The sequence below is a fragment of the Sorex araneus genome, chromosome 4 (genome assembly GCF_027595985.1).
Source record: "Sorex araneus isolate mSorAra2 chromosome 4, mSorAra2.pri, whole genome shotgun sequence".
In the NCBI taxonomy this organism is placed as follows: Eukaryota; Metazoa; Chordata; class Mammalia; order Eulipotyphla; family Soricidae; genus Sorex; species Sorex araneus.
Window position 1 is genome coordinate 123,641,199 of NC_073305.1, and position 16,642 is coordinate 123,657,840.

At 36.4% G+C, this 16,642-nt stretch overlaps 1 protein-coding gene across 4 annotated transcripts in view; it reads left to right on the forward strand.

Annotated features, from left to right (window-relative positions):
* KLHL32 (kelch like family member 32) overlaps positions 1–16,642 on the forward strand; it is a 226,852-nt gene that overhangs the window by 99,874 nt on the left and 110,336 nt on the right. For all 4 annotated transcript variants that reach the window (XM_055136574.1, XM_055136569.1, XM_055136572.1 and 1 more), the window contains exon 4: positions 536–643. In XM_055136574.1, coding sequence (XP_054992549.1) covers positions 536–643 — 108 coding nt within the window. The remainder of the gene's footprint in view (positions 1–535; positions 644–16,642) is intronic.

Here is a 16,642-nt window from a genome sequence, read left to right on the forward strand (position 1 = left end):
AAGTCCAAAAACCAGAAAGTGTCACACCATTCCATGTTGACAAGAATTTTCAGAACTTCTGCTTATTACATGGCAGCTGTAATACCTCAGGATAGAAAATGACCCAGTGAGTGTACTGGACATTTCACACAGGGAGCAGCAAAAGGTATAGTTTGTATCTAAAATGTACAGTGCTGTTTATGTTTTACTGTACCGTCCAGACAGCAATGATTTGTGGTGCTTGTAGAGAAGCTTTGTAGAAGTATTTAAAAAACAAAACCAAGGACCAGAGTAATAGCTAAAAGGATGGGAGTGCACATGCGCACTAGTCCTTGAGTTTGGTCCCCAAAACTCTATGACTCCCTGAGCACTGCCAGCTGTAGCCCTCATGCCCCCACTCCCAGCACCATTTGGATTGTGCAGTCACTAGGAATGTTCAACCCCCAGAAAATACCCCAAATCAACCTTTAATTTGTAAAGTGTTCTTCCCTACCTTTATCTAGGTATTGTCTTACATTCATGCTTTTTAAGTACTATGATTCTCTCTCTCTTTCAGGCAATGTTTAGTCTTTGTATGGTGGAAAGTGGAGCTGATGAAGTGAATTTACATGGTGTGACCAGTCTTGGTTTAAAACAGGCTCTGGAGTTTGCATACACAGGACAGGTATGTTATCAAATGTGATATCATAGGCTTAACATTTTAACTGTACTGACTGATCTGAGATTTATTTTTTTCTTATTCATTTTACTCTTTTAGATGTAAAAAATGTCATATCTACTTGATTTTACAATTAAAGTTATGTAAAAGTACTTAAATTTGATCTTAAGTTTATTCAATATGCAGTGAATATTGTATTTTAATCTAAGCTCAACATATTGCTAGAGAAAATTTTAAATGCCTACAGAACTACCATGTTGGACAAGAGTTTTCAAGATAACTTAAGGTATTGCTGTTATCTCCAAAGCTCAGAGCTTTCATAATGATTTAATTGGATTAAAAACAAGACAGCGTATAAAGCCCCCAAAAGCTGTGCCTAATATCTTGACACCATCTGCTCCACTCATATCTCAGAGTCACCATCTCAAGTATTTCCATTAGAATGTGATGGTTTATAAGCCAAATTTGTTTAAAAATGTATAGGGATCTCACCAGTTCAACTGAGCCAACATGGACACAGGTGCTTTTATAAAGGTTTACTCTTCAATTTCATTTTATCCAACTTCTCTGTTCAATATCTTTCCTGCTAAACTAAGAGCCTCTTGGGAGACTCACAGCCTGGGGGAGGATAGACACATATATATAATAACATGTCCTCATGATGGGAGGCATAATAAAAGCAGAATAAAAGACACAGTAGAGAAAATGGAGGCCTGGTGAACTGGTGCAAGACTTCATGGAGAATGTGGTATTGGGGTCTTGATGGGTGTTGGGAGTTCACTTTCCTGCACGTTTCCCTTCTTTAGAAGCTTATTAATGCATATTTTATTATCCATTTTCTTTTCTGGAGCTAGTCAGGTTTGAGATATATATTTTTTAAGTTATTGAGACAACTCTGTAGCTGAAATGAAAATGATATGTAGTCAGGAGGAAAATTATCCATGAAGTAGCAGGTGCAAAGGGGGAAAGATAGGAGATGAATTTCAAGGTCAGGGTCAGCAGCCAAATATCTTGTCTTAGGATATTAAGATTGGTCAGTGTTATCAAGACATATTCCTAGTGAGGTTAGTGAATAATGTGCTGTATGCTTTTTTGGTTTTCAGTTATAAGGAAAGATAACAGCACTAAAGTGTACACATTTATCTCTTCCTGCCTGAATTGTAGCCACACTTGCTTTTGTTCATCTCTAAAGTAATATTGATAACCCAGTCCTCATATTTCACTGGTCTACAATAGATTGAAATAGAAAATATTGGCTTTTCTGATATCTACCCAAGTAATTAGTTTCTGTGTTCAGTTGCTAAAGCAACTGAGTAGTTTAATCTTGGAGGGTATAGTCTATAAAGCATGTTGAGAGGAATAATAAACAATTTGGCAAAAAATTATTCTTAATGTTGAGATGAAATATTCAAACAAATATAGTTGACTGTCTTATTATTTGCCTTTCTTTATTCTGTTACTTGTTTCACAATATATTTTACAATATACTTCACAATATATTTTACAATATATGTCATCTATATCATTTTTGAGGCATCATATGTGATGATGAATGACAATGAAAAGTCAATCAGGAATATATATTTAAACTCAGTGTCCAGTTTTTAAATTTATACTGTTATGAACTGACATAATTTCATATTTCATAAATTTGTCATATACTGTTGTAGCACAAAGAATCTATGAAACACAGGCTGAAACTAGCAGAAGATAAACTTTAAAAAAGTTTTTATTTTGTGGGGGGGTGCTGGAGTGATAGCACAGCGGGTAGGGCACTTGCCTTGTACGCGGCCAAACCGGGTTCGATTCCCAGCATCCCATATGGTCCCCTGAGTACTGCCAGGGGTAATTCCTGAGTGCAGAGCCAGGAGTGACCCCTGTGCATCGCCGGGTGTGACCCAAAAAGAAAAAAAAAGTTTTTTCGAGGGGCACTTTTTCAAGGGTAAGAAGACTTGGGAGGATGTATTTTTTACAAGGATAATTGTTTAACTGTTATCTAGGGTCATAATCTTCAGATGGTTATATTTTACTTTTAATAAAAATAAAAATCCAACTGAGGAAAATTATCTGGAGTCATTTGGCTAGTGATTATAGAAAAAGAAAGAAATCCTTAAGGCCAGACTTGGAGTTACATTCATTCTACTAATTGACCTATTCTTGATTTATGCATTCACAAAAGAATGGAATCAAAGCCTGTAGCAATAACTCATCTGCTCTGAGTGTGTGTTGAGATGCCCAGAAGGAGATTGACATTTCAGGAAGCACGTCTGCAAGAGCCAAGGCTGCCTTAGACAATTGTGAATATTATTTTACCTTAACAGCTCAGAGGATGCTGTGGGCTGCTGGTGAGGATTGCAAATGTGGCAGATACAGTGAATAACTGAGTGATTTACTTAGATATTAAATAAACCATTCTCCCAGTGTATGTTCATCTGTGAGTCAAAACCAACCATCCTAATTTCAAATGAATTACTCTTTCCTATGCCATTAATTAAAGGTTGTAAGGTTTGTTAAATTTTGTGCAGGAGGAAGAAGAGATATGTTTGGACACCTTTGGGAATGAATTATTTTGATAGTTCTTTCAACTTGGATGCTTTCCTAACCCTCAATTCCCAAGTGTTCCATGTGCATTTTTATTGGATTATAAATACTCTTTGCTGAAAAGTCAAAGTTGATGCAGTCTTTCTTGAAAAACTTCCACAGCAGTTTGGTATCTTAAATACTAAAAGGATTATTCGTTAATTGCCCCCTTCTTGAACTCTCAATGCACATAATCATTAAAAAAATGAAACTGGAATTATATCTATACCTGCAAAATGCAAAAGTTCCTATTTCTAGCTGTGGAATTGAAATAATGATTAACCAAAGATTTGGGAATATAAATGCATAGATTTAAATGTTTAACGTTCTTCACTTTCTTACTTGCTATTTACTTTTGTGGTCATCACCGATGTATGGTTTTCAGCCATGGCATGTAGGTACATTTATAAAAACCAGGACTAACATTTAATTTATCAACCTATAGTAATTTCCACTAACAGTTGATTATACGTTTCGTCAGTTGTAGTAAGCATAGTATAAAATGTAAGTATTTTAAGCTTCTGAAAATTGTCACAGCCTTTAGAGAAAAGTTAGAAGTACAGAGTGGGTGTGATGAATGAGTGCCGCAAGTGTAACATGTTCCTCCTACACAGTGCTTTAAAGCATAGCCTTCTTAAAATTGGCCCACAGATTTCATCCTGGGAATTTGAAAGAAAAATCAAACTCTTCCCCTGAAGCTCATACATCCTCTGACAATGCAGGCACTTTTCTCATCAAGGTATGCACGGGAAGCATAAGCTTCATCTCTAGATAAATTAGAGACACACCCTTCCTGTAGATAAACCTGCTTGGAGCCTGGGACGCATCACAGCCCTCACATGCTTCTTAAACAGGCATAGGTAGCAGAACTCAACAGAAGACATAGAACCAGACCCTTATGTAGGCTGTGTCCCGGGCTGGCTCTGGGGGATAAAGCTGGATATAAGTGGTGTGGTGAAAACTGTAAGTAGGTGCATCTGCTTTAGGGTGAAAAGAACAAAGTAAGCTAAAGAAACTACAAAAAACTTATTTCTTGGTAGAAAAAAGGACCTTATTATATGGGCTTGCCCCAGTCGCCTCACTTTCTGTCTTTGCTCTTAAAATTTTTGGTGTTTCAGACCAGTGTTTCAGAAGAGACAAAGGAGGAGAGACTGCAGGATTGTCATGGAGAAGAGTACCTGGGGAGAGGAATTTCCATCCAAATTAGACCAGATGTCAATCACCCAGGAGCTAGAAAGCCTAGCTGAGAAATCCCAGCCAGACAGAGATGCACAACTAACATTCAAACCCTTTTTTATAATAAATTTATTTATTTTTAATTAATGAATCACCATGAGGGTACAGTTACGGATTTATACACATTTGTGCTTATGCTTCCCTCATACAAAGTTCGGGAACCCATCCCTTCACCAGTGCCCATACTCCACCACCAGTAAACCCAGCATCCCTCCCAACAAACCCTTTTTATTTAAAAAAAAAATGAGCCCTGCTTGGAAAACAGATGGACTTCCACCCTCAGGTCTATGGAACAAGGCTCTAGAATCCTGACTAGTTAAGATGGAAACATGGAGGGCTGAGAAAGGCAGTCCTCTCAATTTTACTGTTTACTTTTAAAACTTCTCCTTGAAAATTTTTTGCCTCTACATTGCTGCTAATTTATTATCCCTGAACTAGTTCTAGTATCTTGGACATCTGAAGGATTCTTTGGTATCTGTGCTCCCTTCATTATCTAGTAATTCTGGTCATTGGCTCCTTACGGTAAAGCCTATCTCTGTGTAAGTACCCAAAATAACTACTTCTCCTTGATCCACAGAAATGTTTTTGTATAGTCTTCACAAAGACATATTGTGTGGCCAATAACATTAAAATTTATCAGCTCTTTGAAAATCTAGAAAAGTATAATACTGTCTAAGTGGAAAAAGAACTTTTTGTGGATTATAATTGTGGTCAATTAAAGATACTTTTGCATTCAGGGATAAAAACTAAAGAAACCCTATCATATTTTTCATGTCTTTACATGGTAACATTTTTTTCTTTTGGATTCTCATTTCATTTCCTAATATGTTCACATGATTTTTTAATAGGCCCAATCAAGCAAACACTGTAGCTTCACATTTTTATGATCCTTGAAATTGTATCCATTCTTCACAGCATGATGCTTTTCTCCAGAGATCTGAGTGTCAGGCTTAGCGGAGTGACAGGAGTCTTAATTGGAACTGCCTTCCCATGGACCATACCTCCCAGATAGATGTGTCACTTTACATGGAAAATGTCCCCATCAGATTTACTTATAACCTGGTTGAACTAAATGGTAGCACATGGAACAAGACTTGTGGAAAATTTTCTTAAATGCTTCTCTTGGGAGCAGTGTTATGATGTAAATATTTATCTGCAAAATCTTTACTTCACCTGAAAGTACCTACAGAAGTCTAGAAAGTAAAAAGTTCCCAAGAAACCTGTAAACCTGTATATGCCTTCAGGCTCTAGAGGGCACAGGGGGAAATCCACATTTTCAGGAAGGGTTGTTGAATTGTGCAGAAAGAGATCATTTCCTTCTCACCATAATACTTGTCCGATCTGCGCTACAGTCCATTACTGAATTGTTGACATAGAAATTTCAAGGAAGGTGAAGTGAAGGAATAAAGTTTGAATTTTTTGTTTCTTTCTTCCTTCCCTTCTTTCTTTCTTTCTTCCTTCCCTTCTTTCTTTCTTTCTTCCTTCCCTTCTTTCTTCCTTCCCTTCTTTCTTTCTTTCTTTCTTTCTTTCTTTCTTTCTTTCTTTCTTTCTTTCTTTCTTTCTTTCTTTCTTTCTTTCTTTCTTTCTTTCTTTCCTTCTTTCTTGGATCTTTGAAAGCTCTGTATTATTTGCCTTCGGGGAGATTTTTTTTTCCTATCAGTAGATCACTGGGGCAGTGCCTGCTTACTATTTTATAGTGAAGATGATGTTACCATTCATCCTTTCAGAGATGATGTGAAGCAATTTTACAGAAAAGAACCCTAGCCAAAGGAAATTTTTATGGCTTCCTAAGATGGCAAGTTGAATAATAAACCCTTATCATAGTATAGTGGACCAAAATGGCAAAGACCAACTGGGGCCCTTATTGTTGATTCTGAAATAAATGTTCAGATAGGTTTTAGAAATTCAGATTCTGGCTAGTCCCTTAAAAGCCTAATTTTTCCAATTGGCAACCCAAGAAAAACTTCACCGGACCCAAAGCTTATCTACTTCTCAAGAACAATGGTTGATTCAGATAGATTGAAATCACATGGGAGTGTCCCAGTCCTGGGAGAAGGGCTCAGTCTGTTCTAACTAAGGGTATCTGATTCACATCAGTCTTTTGTACCTTAATAAATCTGTGTACTGCTTTGTCAGACTGTACCTAAGGTTTAGTTCATACTAGGAGAATTATAAAGCCATTTGCTCAGAATATCATGTCTAAAATGTCTCTGTGAGGGGCTGGAGTGATATTATAGTGCATAGGGTGCTTGCCTTACATGTGACTGACCCAGATTCAATCCCCAGCACCCCATTTTGTCCTTCCAGCTCTGCCATAAATCATCCCTAAGCACAAAGTCATGACTAAGCCCTAAGCACAGCTGGGTGTGCCCCTCCCCAAAATCAAATCAAATCAAATGTGGATTTATAAAGAAATGGTATTGGTCATAGTCGTATTTCCTAGACGAACACTCCAATTTGATAATAAAACTGATATGTTGATTTTTAAAGTCCTTTACTTGACTTTTTCATTTATTTTCCTGACTAATCACTTGCAAGTTTTGGAATTCATAGGTTGTTGGGGTTTTGGGGGTGGAATGGGTGGGGGATGCATATCCGATGGTACTCAGATCTTACTCCTGGCTCTGTGCTCAGGGATCACTCTTAACAGACTTGGGACCATACGGGATGCCAGAGATGGAACCAAGTTGGCTGCATGCAAGGCAAGTGCCTTACCTGCTATACTGTGACTCTGGCCCCAAGGATTTCCTGGTTGTTTATAGTCATTTTGAAGATATAGGGGAATCCTTTCACCTTCTGAAATTTTATTTAGATGCTGAGTTTAATGACACTCACCAAGAAGATATGAAAAGTCTTGATATTCACACAATGAGACTCTCGGGGAAGAGCAGAGCAGGTTCCTGAGTAGGTCCCAAAATGGCTGAAGGAACCCAGGAGGGAAGATTGGTGTATTTTTTTGTCATCCACAGATGAGGGTAGAGCAAGAGTATTCCATATAGGCAAGCGCTCCTGTATTTGAACTTTAATCTGTTAGTATCAGGAGCGGAATTTTGCACTTCAATGCACATTTCTATTGAATGTTTCAGGAGAAAGTTGCATTGCCAAACATTTTATTACTTATGGTGTTCATTTGAGATTTTTTTTCTTTGTCGTGGAGGGTGAGCAACAGCTCCCATTAGGTAATATTTCTAAGTAGAAATGATTGCTCCATGATCACTAGAATTTTTGCATAGTGAATCTCAGAATCATAACTCTAAGAAAGTTATGACGTTACTGGTGCCCACTCGAGCAAATTGATGAACAACGGGATGACAGTACTATAGTGCTATAGACACCTAACATTTCTAACATACATAATTCAATTAACAGGATGACAGTGATACAGTGATCCTATTTTCAGAAATAAAAAAAGCAAATTCTATGAAAATAAGTTGCTACATTTTATCTATGAAGATTAAAAAAAGCTGCCCAAACCTTACCAAGAATAAATAAAAATACAAATAAAAAATAGCATTCACACTAATTTTCTCTAACAAGCATGATATTTATTTTCTTCTTATTTTTGCTCTTATCACATAGGCCATTTTATGGCTTTATTTCTCTGGTATTAGACAAAAAGTACATACATAAAGTATATATATTCATAAATGCCTAGCACACTTTTTTCGTTGGGAAAGACAAGTAAGGAGAGGCTGCTAAAATCTCAGGGCTGAGAGGAATAGAGTTGTTACTGGTGCCTGCTTGAGTAAATCGGCAAACAATGGGATGATGGATGACAGTGATACAGTGATAGTGTAGATATAATGTTATTTTTTTGTATTTAAGGGGGGTGGATTAATTTTAGTAGATCCCAATTAAAAAGAACTTTTCTGAGAATTGCTGACAGAATTTTACAATAGCTTCTGTTGTGCAATGAGCTGTCTTAACTTTTCCCTTTAAAATAGTATTCTTGAGCCCTCTGCTGGAAGCTTGTAGTATTTATGTGAATAAGTACTATAACGGCTTTCTCTAATTCTAAGTGAAAGGTTCTCAAACTACAAAACAATCTTATAGCAAAAGTATATAGTGTTTGTAATTAGCATCAAAATAAAATTCATAAAATAACTTGGTGTCATTTATATTACAAATTGATATTAAATTTGAGAGAATAATATTACAAATGTTTAAAGGAAGGACTGATTTTATTGCATTAAATGTCCTGATTTGTGAATATTTTATTTCCTTCATAAAAGCCATCATTTGTATTCTGAAATTGAGAGCATCAGTTTATTATACAGTAAATACAACTATGATTCTATAACTATGTTAACATCTATGTAATTCAATGTTGGGATGTTTTGTTTGTTAGTAATGCACTGTGACTGCTTACCATAGAGGGTCAAAACAGTGGGAGAGTGAAATAAACACAGCATTGCATTTATTGGGAATGATAGAATAATGAATTATTGGTATATGGAGCCTACTGAAGACCTGAAAATGGGTGGGGTTTTTTTTGTTTTTGTTTTTGTTTTGCTTTTTGGGTCACACCTGGTGATGCTCAGGGGTTTCTCCTGGCTCTGCACTCAGGAATTACTCAGGCGGTGCTCTGGGGACCATATGGGATGCTGGCAATTGAACCCGGGTTGGCTGCGTGCATGGCAAATGCCCTACCCTCTGTGCTATCACTCCACCTCAAGACCTGAAAATGTTTGAAACTCAAAAAGTTACATGGGTTCAAAATTTATTGCCATTTCCCATTTGAAATCTAGACCAGGGATTGGCAAACATTTTGTGTGTGAGGTGTACAGAGTACAATGCAGATCCTCCATGGAAAGTATGTACTTGACCACTAAACTGCATTCCTAACTATTGAAAAACTTTCTATGCGAAGGGCCAAGTAATAGATCCTTTAAGTTTCTCAGGCTATATCGTTATGCACTGAAGCAGCCAAAGATAAATATGTAAATGAATGAGCACAATTATCCAATAAAACTATATATAGATGCTTAGATTTGAATTTTTACATATTTTTTACATATATGAACATGCTTTGGATTTTTCCCAATTATCTAAAAATGTTAAAATAATTCTTAGACTTTAGCATCCAAAATTAAATATTTAGGAATAAAATTTAAAACATGTATACATGATCTATATGAAGACAGTTATAAAATATAAAAAATAGCTAAATAAATGGAGAGATATTTTACATTCATGGATAGGAAGATTCAATATTAGTAAGGTGTCACTCCTTCTCAACAGATATATAGATTCACTGCAGTCCTAATAATACCAATAATTGTTTTGTAAGAAGTTGACAGGCTTGTTTTATACCTTTTATGGAGAGGCAAAAGACCCAGAATAGCCAACACAATATTGAAAGAGAAGAACAAAGTCAGAGGGCTGATACTGCCAAGCATTAGGACTTAACATAAAACGATGGCAATCAAGACAGTATAGTAATGCTGAAGTGAAAAATAAGTAGATGCGTGGAACAAAATAGAAGCTCTAGAAATAGGCACACATAAATACACAAAAAATACATTGATCTTTGATAGAGGCAGTACAATGGAATAAATAAAGGTTTTTTTTTTCCAGTAAATGGTGCTGGGACAGCTAGACATTCACTTGCAATAAAATGAATCTGGACCCAGACCTAACACATTTTGCAAAGAGTAACTCAAAATGGATTATACATCTAAATGTAAAAGATAAACTGTAAAATTTCTGGGAAAAATATCCATTAGGTACAGTGAAGACTTTTTTTTGATGCCACACCAAGGGTATAGTTTTTGAAGGAAATACATTATAAGTTGGAATTCACTACTGTTACAGAACTCTGCTCTGCAAAATATACTTGGAAGAGGATGAATTGAGCCAGAGACTGAAGAAAAATACTTACAAAAGGCATAAAAAACTGTTCTCTAAAATATACAAAAAATTCTGAATAATACTTATTTTTTTAAAAATGGAAAAATATTTGAGCAATCCCTCAGAAGTTATACATACAGATGTAAAATAGCCATACTAGAAGTTACTTCATATTATATGTCATCAGATGATAAAATTTAAGACAAATTGCAAACTAGTTAGAATGGTCAAAATCCAAAATACTGATCACACCAAATGCTAAAGCAGATATGGAGCAGAAAGAAGTGTTCATTCATTGCTGGGTAACACAAACATGGCACATTCACTTTGCAGAACAGTTTGATGATTTCCTACAAAGCCAGATAAATTCTTGCCATATAATATAGCTATGTCATACTCAGTATTTACCCAAGAAAATTAAAAATATATGTTCAAATAAAATATTGAACATGGACATTTATTCCAGCATTATTCATAATTGCTGAAGCCTATAAACTATCATGCTACTCTTCAGTATACTGTATATATTGTAGTATACACAGGCAATAGAATATTATTTAGAACTAAAAAGAAATGATCAAGTCATGAAAGATGTAGAGAGACATATAGCCTATTTTTTTACTTGACATATATCTATTTAAAAGGATTGAAACTTGGGGATTCCACCTAGTACTCCAGAAAAATCATAACTCTAGAAAGAGTGAAAAAACCAATGGTTAACAGGGACTTAGAGGAAGATGAGATGAATAGGCAGAGAAGAGATTTTTTTGGACAGTGAAACTACTCTATATAATATTATAAAGGTCCACACATGGATCCAAACCCATAGAGCACACAATGCAAACGTGAACTCTAAAATATAAACTATGAACTTTGGACCATGAGAATGTGTTCAAGTCAGTTGTCAATTGTAACAAACCTACAATCTTGATGTATGACAGTGAACATAGGGTATACTATATTTGTATGGGGTGGTGATATATGAATTCTGTTAGAAATGGTCTATAATAATAAAGTCAATTAGAAAATTAAATTAAAATTAATAAATGCAAACAAAATCCTTTTTTCTCAAACCATTCTAGCTTTCAGATCTTATAATATATGTGATAGGAAAATTTAGTCTGGGTTGCTTACTAGGTTCATGTATATTTATCTACTTGATAGAGTTATCTGGATAAATAGTAGATACTACAAACTTAATATAACCTCATATTGAACTCTTGATCTTACCTCCAAATCTCTCTTCCTTTGTTGTATTATTGTCACTGGATGGTACCAATCAAATATACAGTGCCCAGAAAGGTGCCTGAAATAGTGTAGTCACTCAGAAAAGATTTTTTGATTGGATATGAATGAGTTTCTCTAACTTCAGTTTCTTCATATTCCTTACTGGGGTAATATTTATCACGCAGGCATGATTAGTAGGTAAGGGAATGAGAAAGAGAGAGGACTTTTTTAAAATTATCCCACAGGGTATCAGGTACATGTGTATATACTAAAAATAAGAATCATTATATATTTTTCATAAAATCAGCAACAACGATAGTAGTAGCAGTAACAGTTTTACTGTCATAAAACATTCCACGCATTATTCTAGGAATTTTACTTGAACTGCCTCAATTTATCCTAACATAAATCCTGTGAAACACATCCAAAAGAACAAAAGCAACCGCTGTTGGAGAGGATGTGAGGAGAAAGGGACCCTTCTACACTGCTGGTGGGAATGCCGGCTAGTTCAGCCCTTTTGGAAAACAGTATGGACGACTCTCAAAAAACTTGAGGTTGAGCAGCACTGTTTACAATAGCCAGAATCTGGAAAAAACCCGAGTGCCCTAGAACAGATGACTGGTTGAAGAAACTCTGGTACATATATACAATGGAATACTATGCAGCTGTTAGAAAAAATGAGGTCATGACGTTTGCATATAAGTGGATCTACATGGAAAGTATCATGCTAAGTGAAATGAGTCAGAAAGAGAGAGACAGACATAGAAAGATTGCACTCATCTGTGGAATATAGAATAATAGACTATAAGACGAACACCCAAGAATAGTAGAAATAAGTACCAGGAGGTCGTCACCATGGCTTGGAGGCTGTTCTCTCACTCTGGGCAACTCAGAGAAGGGAACAGCAAGTAAAATGTGGTTGTTGGTCATGTGGGGGAAAGATGATGCGGGCCAAATATAGACTAGAGACTGAACGCAATGGCCACTCAACACCTTTATTGCAAACCACAACACCTAACCAGAGAGAGAGAACAAAAGGGAATTCCCTGCCATAGTGGCAGGGTGGGGTGGGGGGAGACGGGACTGGGAAGGGGGGGTGGGATGTTGGGTTTACTGGTGGTGGAGAATGGGCACTGGTGAAGGGATGGGTTATCAAACTCTGTAAGGGAGAAACATGAGCACAAAAATGTATAAATCTGTAACTGTACCCTCACGTTGACTCACTAATTAAAAATAAACTATAAAAAAAAAAAAACAAAAAAAACTTGAGGTTGAGCTCCCATTTGACCCAGCAATACCACTGCTGGGAATATATCCCAGAAAAGCCAAAAAGTATAGTCGAAGTGACATATGCACTTATATGTTCACCGCAGCACTGTTTACAATAGCCAGAATCTGGAAAAAACCCGAGTGCCCTAGAACAGATGACTGGTTGAAGAAACTCTGGTACATATATACAATGGAATACTATGCAGCTGTTAGAAAAAATGAGGTCATGACGTTTGCATATAAGTGGATCTACATGGAAAGTATCATGCTAAGTGAAATGAGTCAGAAAGAGAGAGACAGACATAGAAAGATTGCACTCATCTGTGGAATATAGAATAATAGACTACAAGACGAACACCCAAGTATAGTAGAAATAAGTACCAGGAGGTTGTCACCATGGCTTGGAGGCTGTTCTCTCACTCTGGGCAACTCAGAGAAGGGAACAGCAAGTAAAATGTGGTTGTTGGTCATGTGGGGGAAAGATGATGCGGGCCAAATATAGACTAGAGACTGAAAGCAATGGCCACTCAACACCTTTATTGCAAACCACAACACCTAACCAGAGAGAGAGAACAAAAGGGAATTCCCTGCCATAGTGGCAGGGTGGGGTGGGGGGAGACGGGACTGGGAAGGGGGGGTGGGATGTTGGGTTTACTGGTGGTGGAGAATGGGCACTGGTGAAGGGATGGGTTATCAAACTCTGTAAGGGAGAAACATGAGCACAAAAATGTATAAATCTGGAACTGTACCCTCACGTTGACTCACTAATTAAAAATAAACTATAAAAAAAAAAAAAGAATATATTTATTATGGCTTGTGCAGGATCTAGTAGTGGAGAGCTCCAACTGAGTATTTATTGAGTTTGGCACAAGTGCTAGTTTTTATTGGATGTTTGCATATAATTTTATTAATTCAACTTTTACCATATTCCAATATTTTTGGTTAACATGGAGCTTTAAAATTAGTGGGCCATCTGCTTTAGATATTGCAGCATATTTGTTGCCAAAGATTTGGAAAGATGCAAAATATGAAATGCATATTTTGTCTAAGGAAAATAAATAAAATAATTAAAATGTTGCATTCACTATTGTCAAAATAAATTTTCTAAACTCCAAAAAAAAAAAAAAAAAAAAAAAAAGAACTCACTACTTCTCCATCCCACCCTCACCTTGCCTCTAGCAGCTACTATATATTTTATTGAGTCTAGGGGTTAATTTTGTTACATGCCATTTGGTTTCCTTCTGTTACTCAATTCTATATGTAATCAAATGCATCTAGAAATTTTCTTCTTTACTAATTGTCTCACTTTGCACATATTTTTTCGAGATTTTGAAATAGGGGTTAATAAGGTAAATATGTTTATTTTATCTTTTATTGCTAATAAAATGTAGTGAAATTAAAAAAAAATCCTGTGAAAGTAGGAGGTAGTAGTTGTCTCCTTTTTCATATGATGATGCTTAAAAACAAACATGTTAGTGACTTGCCCAAGTGTTTGCAGTGTCCCCTGGAACTTGAACCCTGCCTTTGCTCCGCTCTTCATAAAAAAAATGGCTGGCAATTTTCTCAAAGGAATGGAGTTAGTTATTAATGAAAGAAATGTTTCTTGTATTTCCGTTGCTTCCACTGAAATGAAACCCACTGCTATTTAGCATTAGTTGCATCACAACATGATCATTCCATTTGGCTCTTTCTTATGTCAAAGTAGTCTCGATCTGTGAAGGAAGCAGTGTTCATCAGCTCCATGCATTCATCAGAGCACTTCTCTCTTCGTGTGTCAGTATTTTCTTTAGAGTTGTTGTGGAAGGTCTCCGCCAGCAGTGCTTGGGAACCAGGGCGTCACTTGAAGCAACATTCAGCAAAGAAACAAATGGCTTTATGGTTACATGTTTAGGTGAGCCATGGTAGGGACCACCAGGGTCATTCAAGTGATGCTTAGAGCCACCATGTCTATTCCCGGTGATGCTCCTAGGATCATGCGGTTGTACAGTGCCAGGGAACAAACTTGGGAATCCATGCATGCAAGGTATGCACTCCATTTCTCTGAGCTGTCTCTCCCCTGCCACCCTGCTCCACTGCCCCATTGTGTTTTAAATTAATGTATAATATATTTAAAAAAATTGTTTAGGGGCCATACCTAGTTGTACTGGGGAGGTGGCTATTCCTGGCATGCTGCTTGTGATATCTCTCCTGGCACTGTTAGGGGGACTATGTGATGCCAGATTGAACCAGGTCTTCTACAAGCAAAGTATGAGCTCCAGCCCTTGACCATATTCCCAGCCCAGCAATGTCTTCTCTTTGATCATTGCTACCATTATAAGAAATTAGCTCTTCAACGGAGAAACCTTCATTAATAAAATTCTATGGCATGAAACCTCATTTGTTCACACGTGAAACAACACAAGTTATAATAGTCCTGTTTAATAATTAACTTGGCTTTTCTTACAACCTATAATGACCTTCATGTTTCATTATATTTAATTGCCAGGACTGAATTTTTTTTCTCTTAGAAACTATCAAAAAATTATTCTGCTTTTTCAAATAATTAAGACCTTTTTTAAAAAAAGTAATGTAAGTATATGTAATTTATCTTTACATTTCATTAATATATTTTATTAATTTCAACATAATGAAGAAAACTATATTGGAAATGACTTGCTGACAGATTTATTGATCTTAGAGCTTTGAAATGCCAGAATCATGGTAATGCAGAGGCAACCGAAAGAAAGCAGGGTTTGCTCATATAATATAAAAGAACTACACTTTCCATTTGAAGAATTATTTCTCAACTTGCTTTACTGACATTAAACATATTTAGCCAACTCTTCCTACAAAGGCCTCTCTCTCTTCCCATCACTGAGGATGAATTATACCACTGCTTAGTAATTACACTTGATTTCTTTCTTCTCTCTCTTCATGAGCACCTAGCTTTAATCATCATCTTTCTATATGTTCTAAAACTAGAGAGAAGTCAGTTCAGTATCAACATCTGTGGATTAGAAAAATCTGACCTAAATAGCACAGATAATAACAAATGAAATTTTTACAAAGTATTGTGTAGTTGCTGATGTAATATATGTGTCCTTATCTAATCTAAGGTTTCTTCTTGGCATCTTAGATAAGACTATGATTCTGACACCGGGCTGTAATCTGAGCTATTTCAAGTTAATGAAATAAGGGTATAGAAGCGATAGAATCTCATGTTATTTTCCATTCTTTTCCTAACATTTGGGGTAGTTCAGGGGATTCCAGGGAACCAACCCAAGCCCTCCTATAAGTAAAAGATATATAGTTTTTAAAAACTAGGATATTCTTAAGTTTTATTTTTATAAAGTTTTCACAGTTTACAATAGCATTAAAGTTATTATTCCACAGTTGCTGAGTACTGCATCAATCCTCCCACCAGTGTTTACAGACCCCTTCACCATTAGCCCACAGCCCTTTCTCCCTTTCCTTAAATTCCCAGTTTATCATGTCTCAAGATGTTTAACTAAGATATTTTATTTTATTATTATTTTTTGCTTTTTGGTTACACCCAGCGATGCACAAGGGTTACTCCTGGCTCTGCACTCAGGAATTACTACTAGCAGTGCTCAGGGGAACCATATGGGATCCTGGGACTTGAACCTGGGTTAGCCGTGTGCAAGGCAAACACCCTACCCACTACTATCACTCCAGACCCCAACTAAGGTATTTTAACTGCTGTTTTTTATTTTAAATTTATAGCATTCTTTTGTTTGGTTTGGCCTAGGTTTTGCTTTGGGGGCCACACCCAGCAATATTCAGGAGTAACTCCTGGCTCCACACTTGGGAATCACTCCTGGCAGTGCTCAGGGGACTATATGG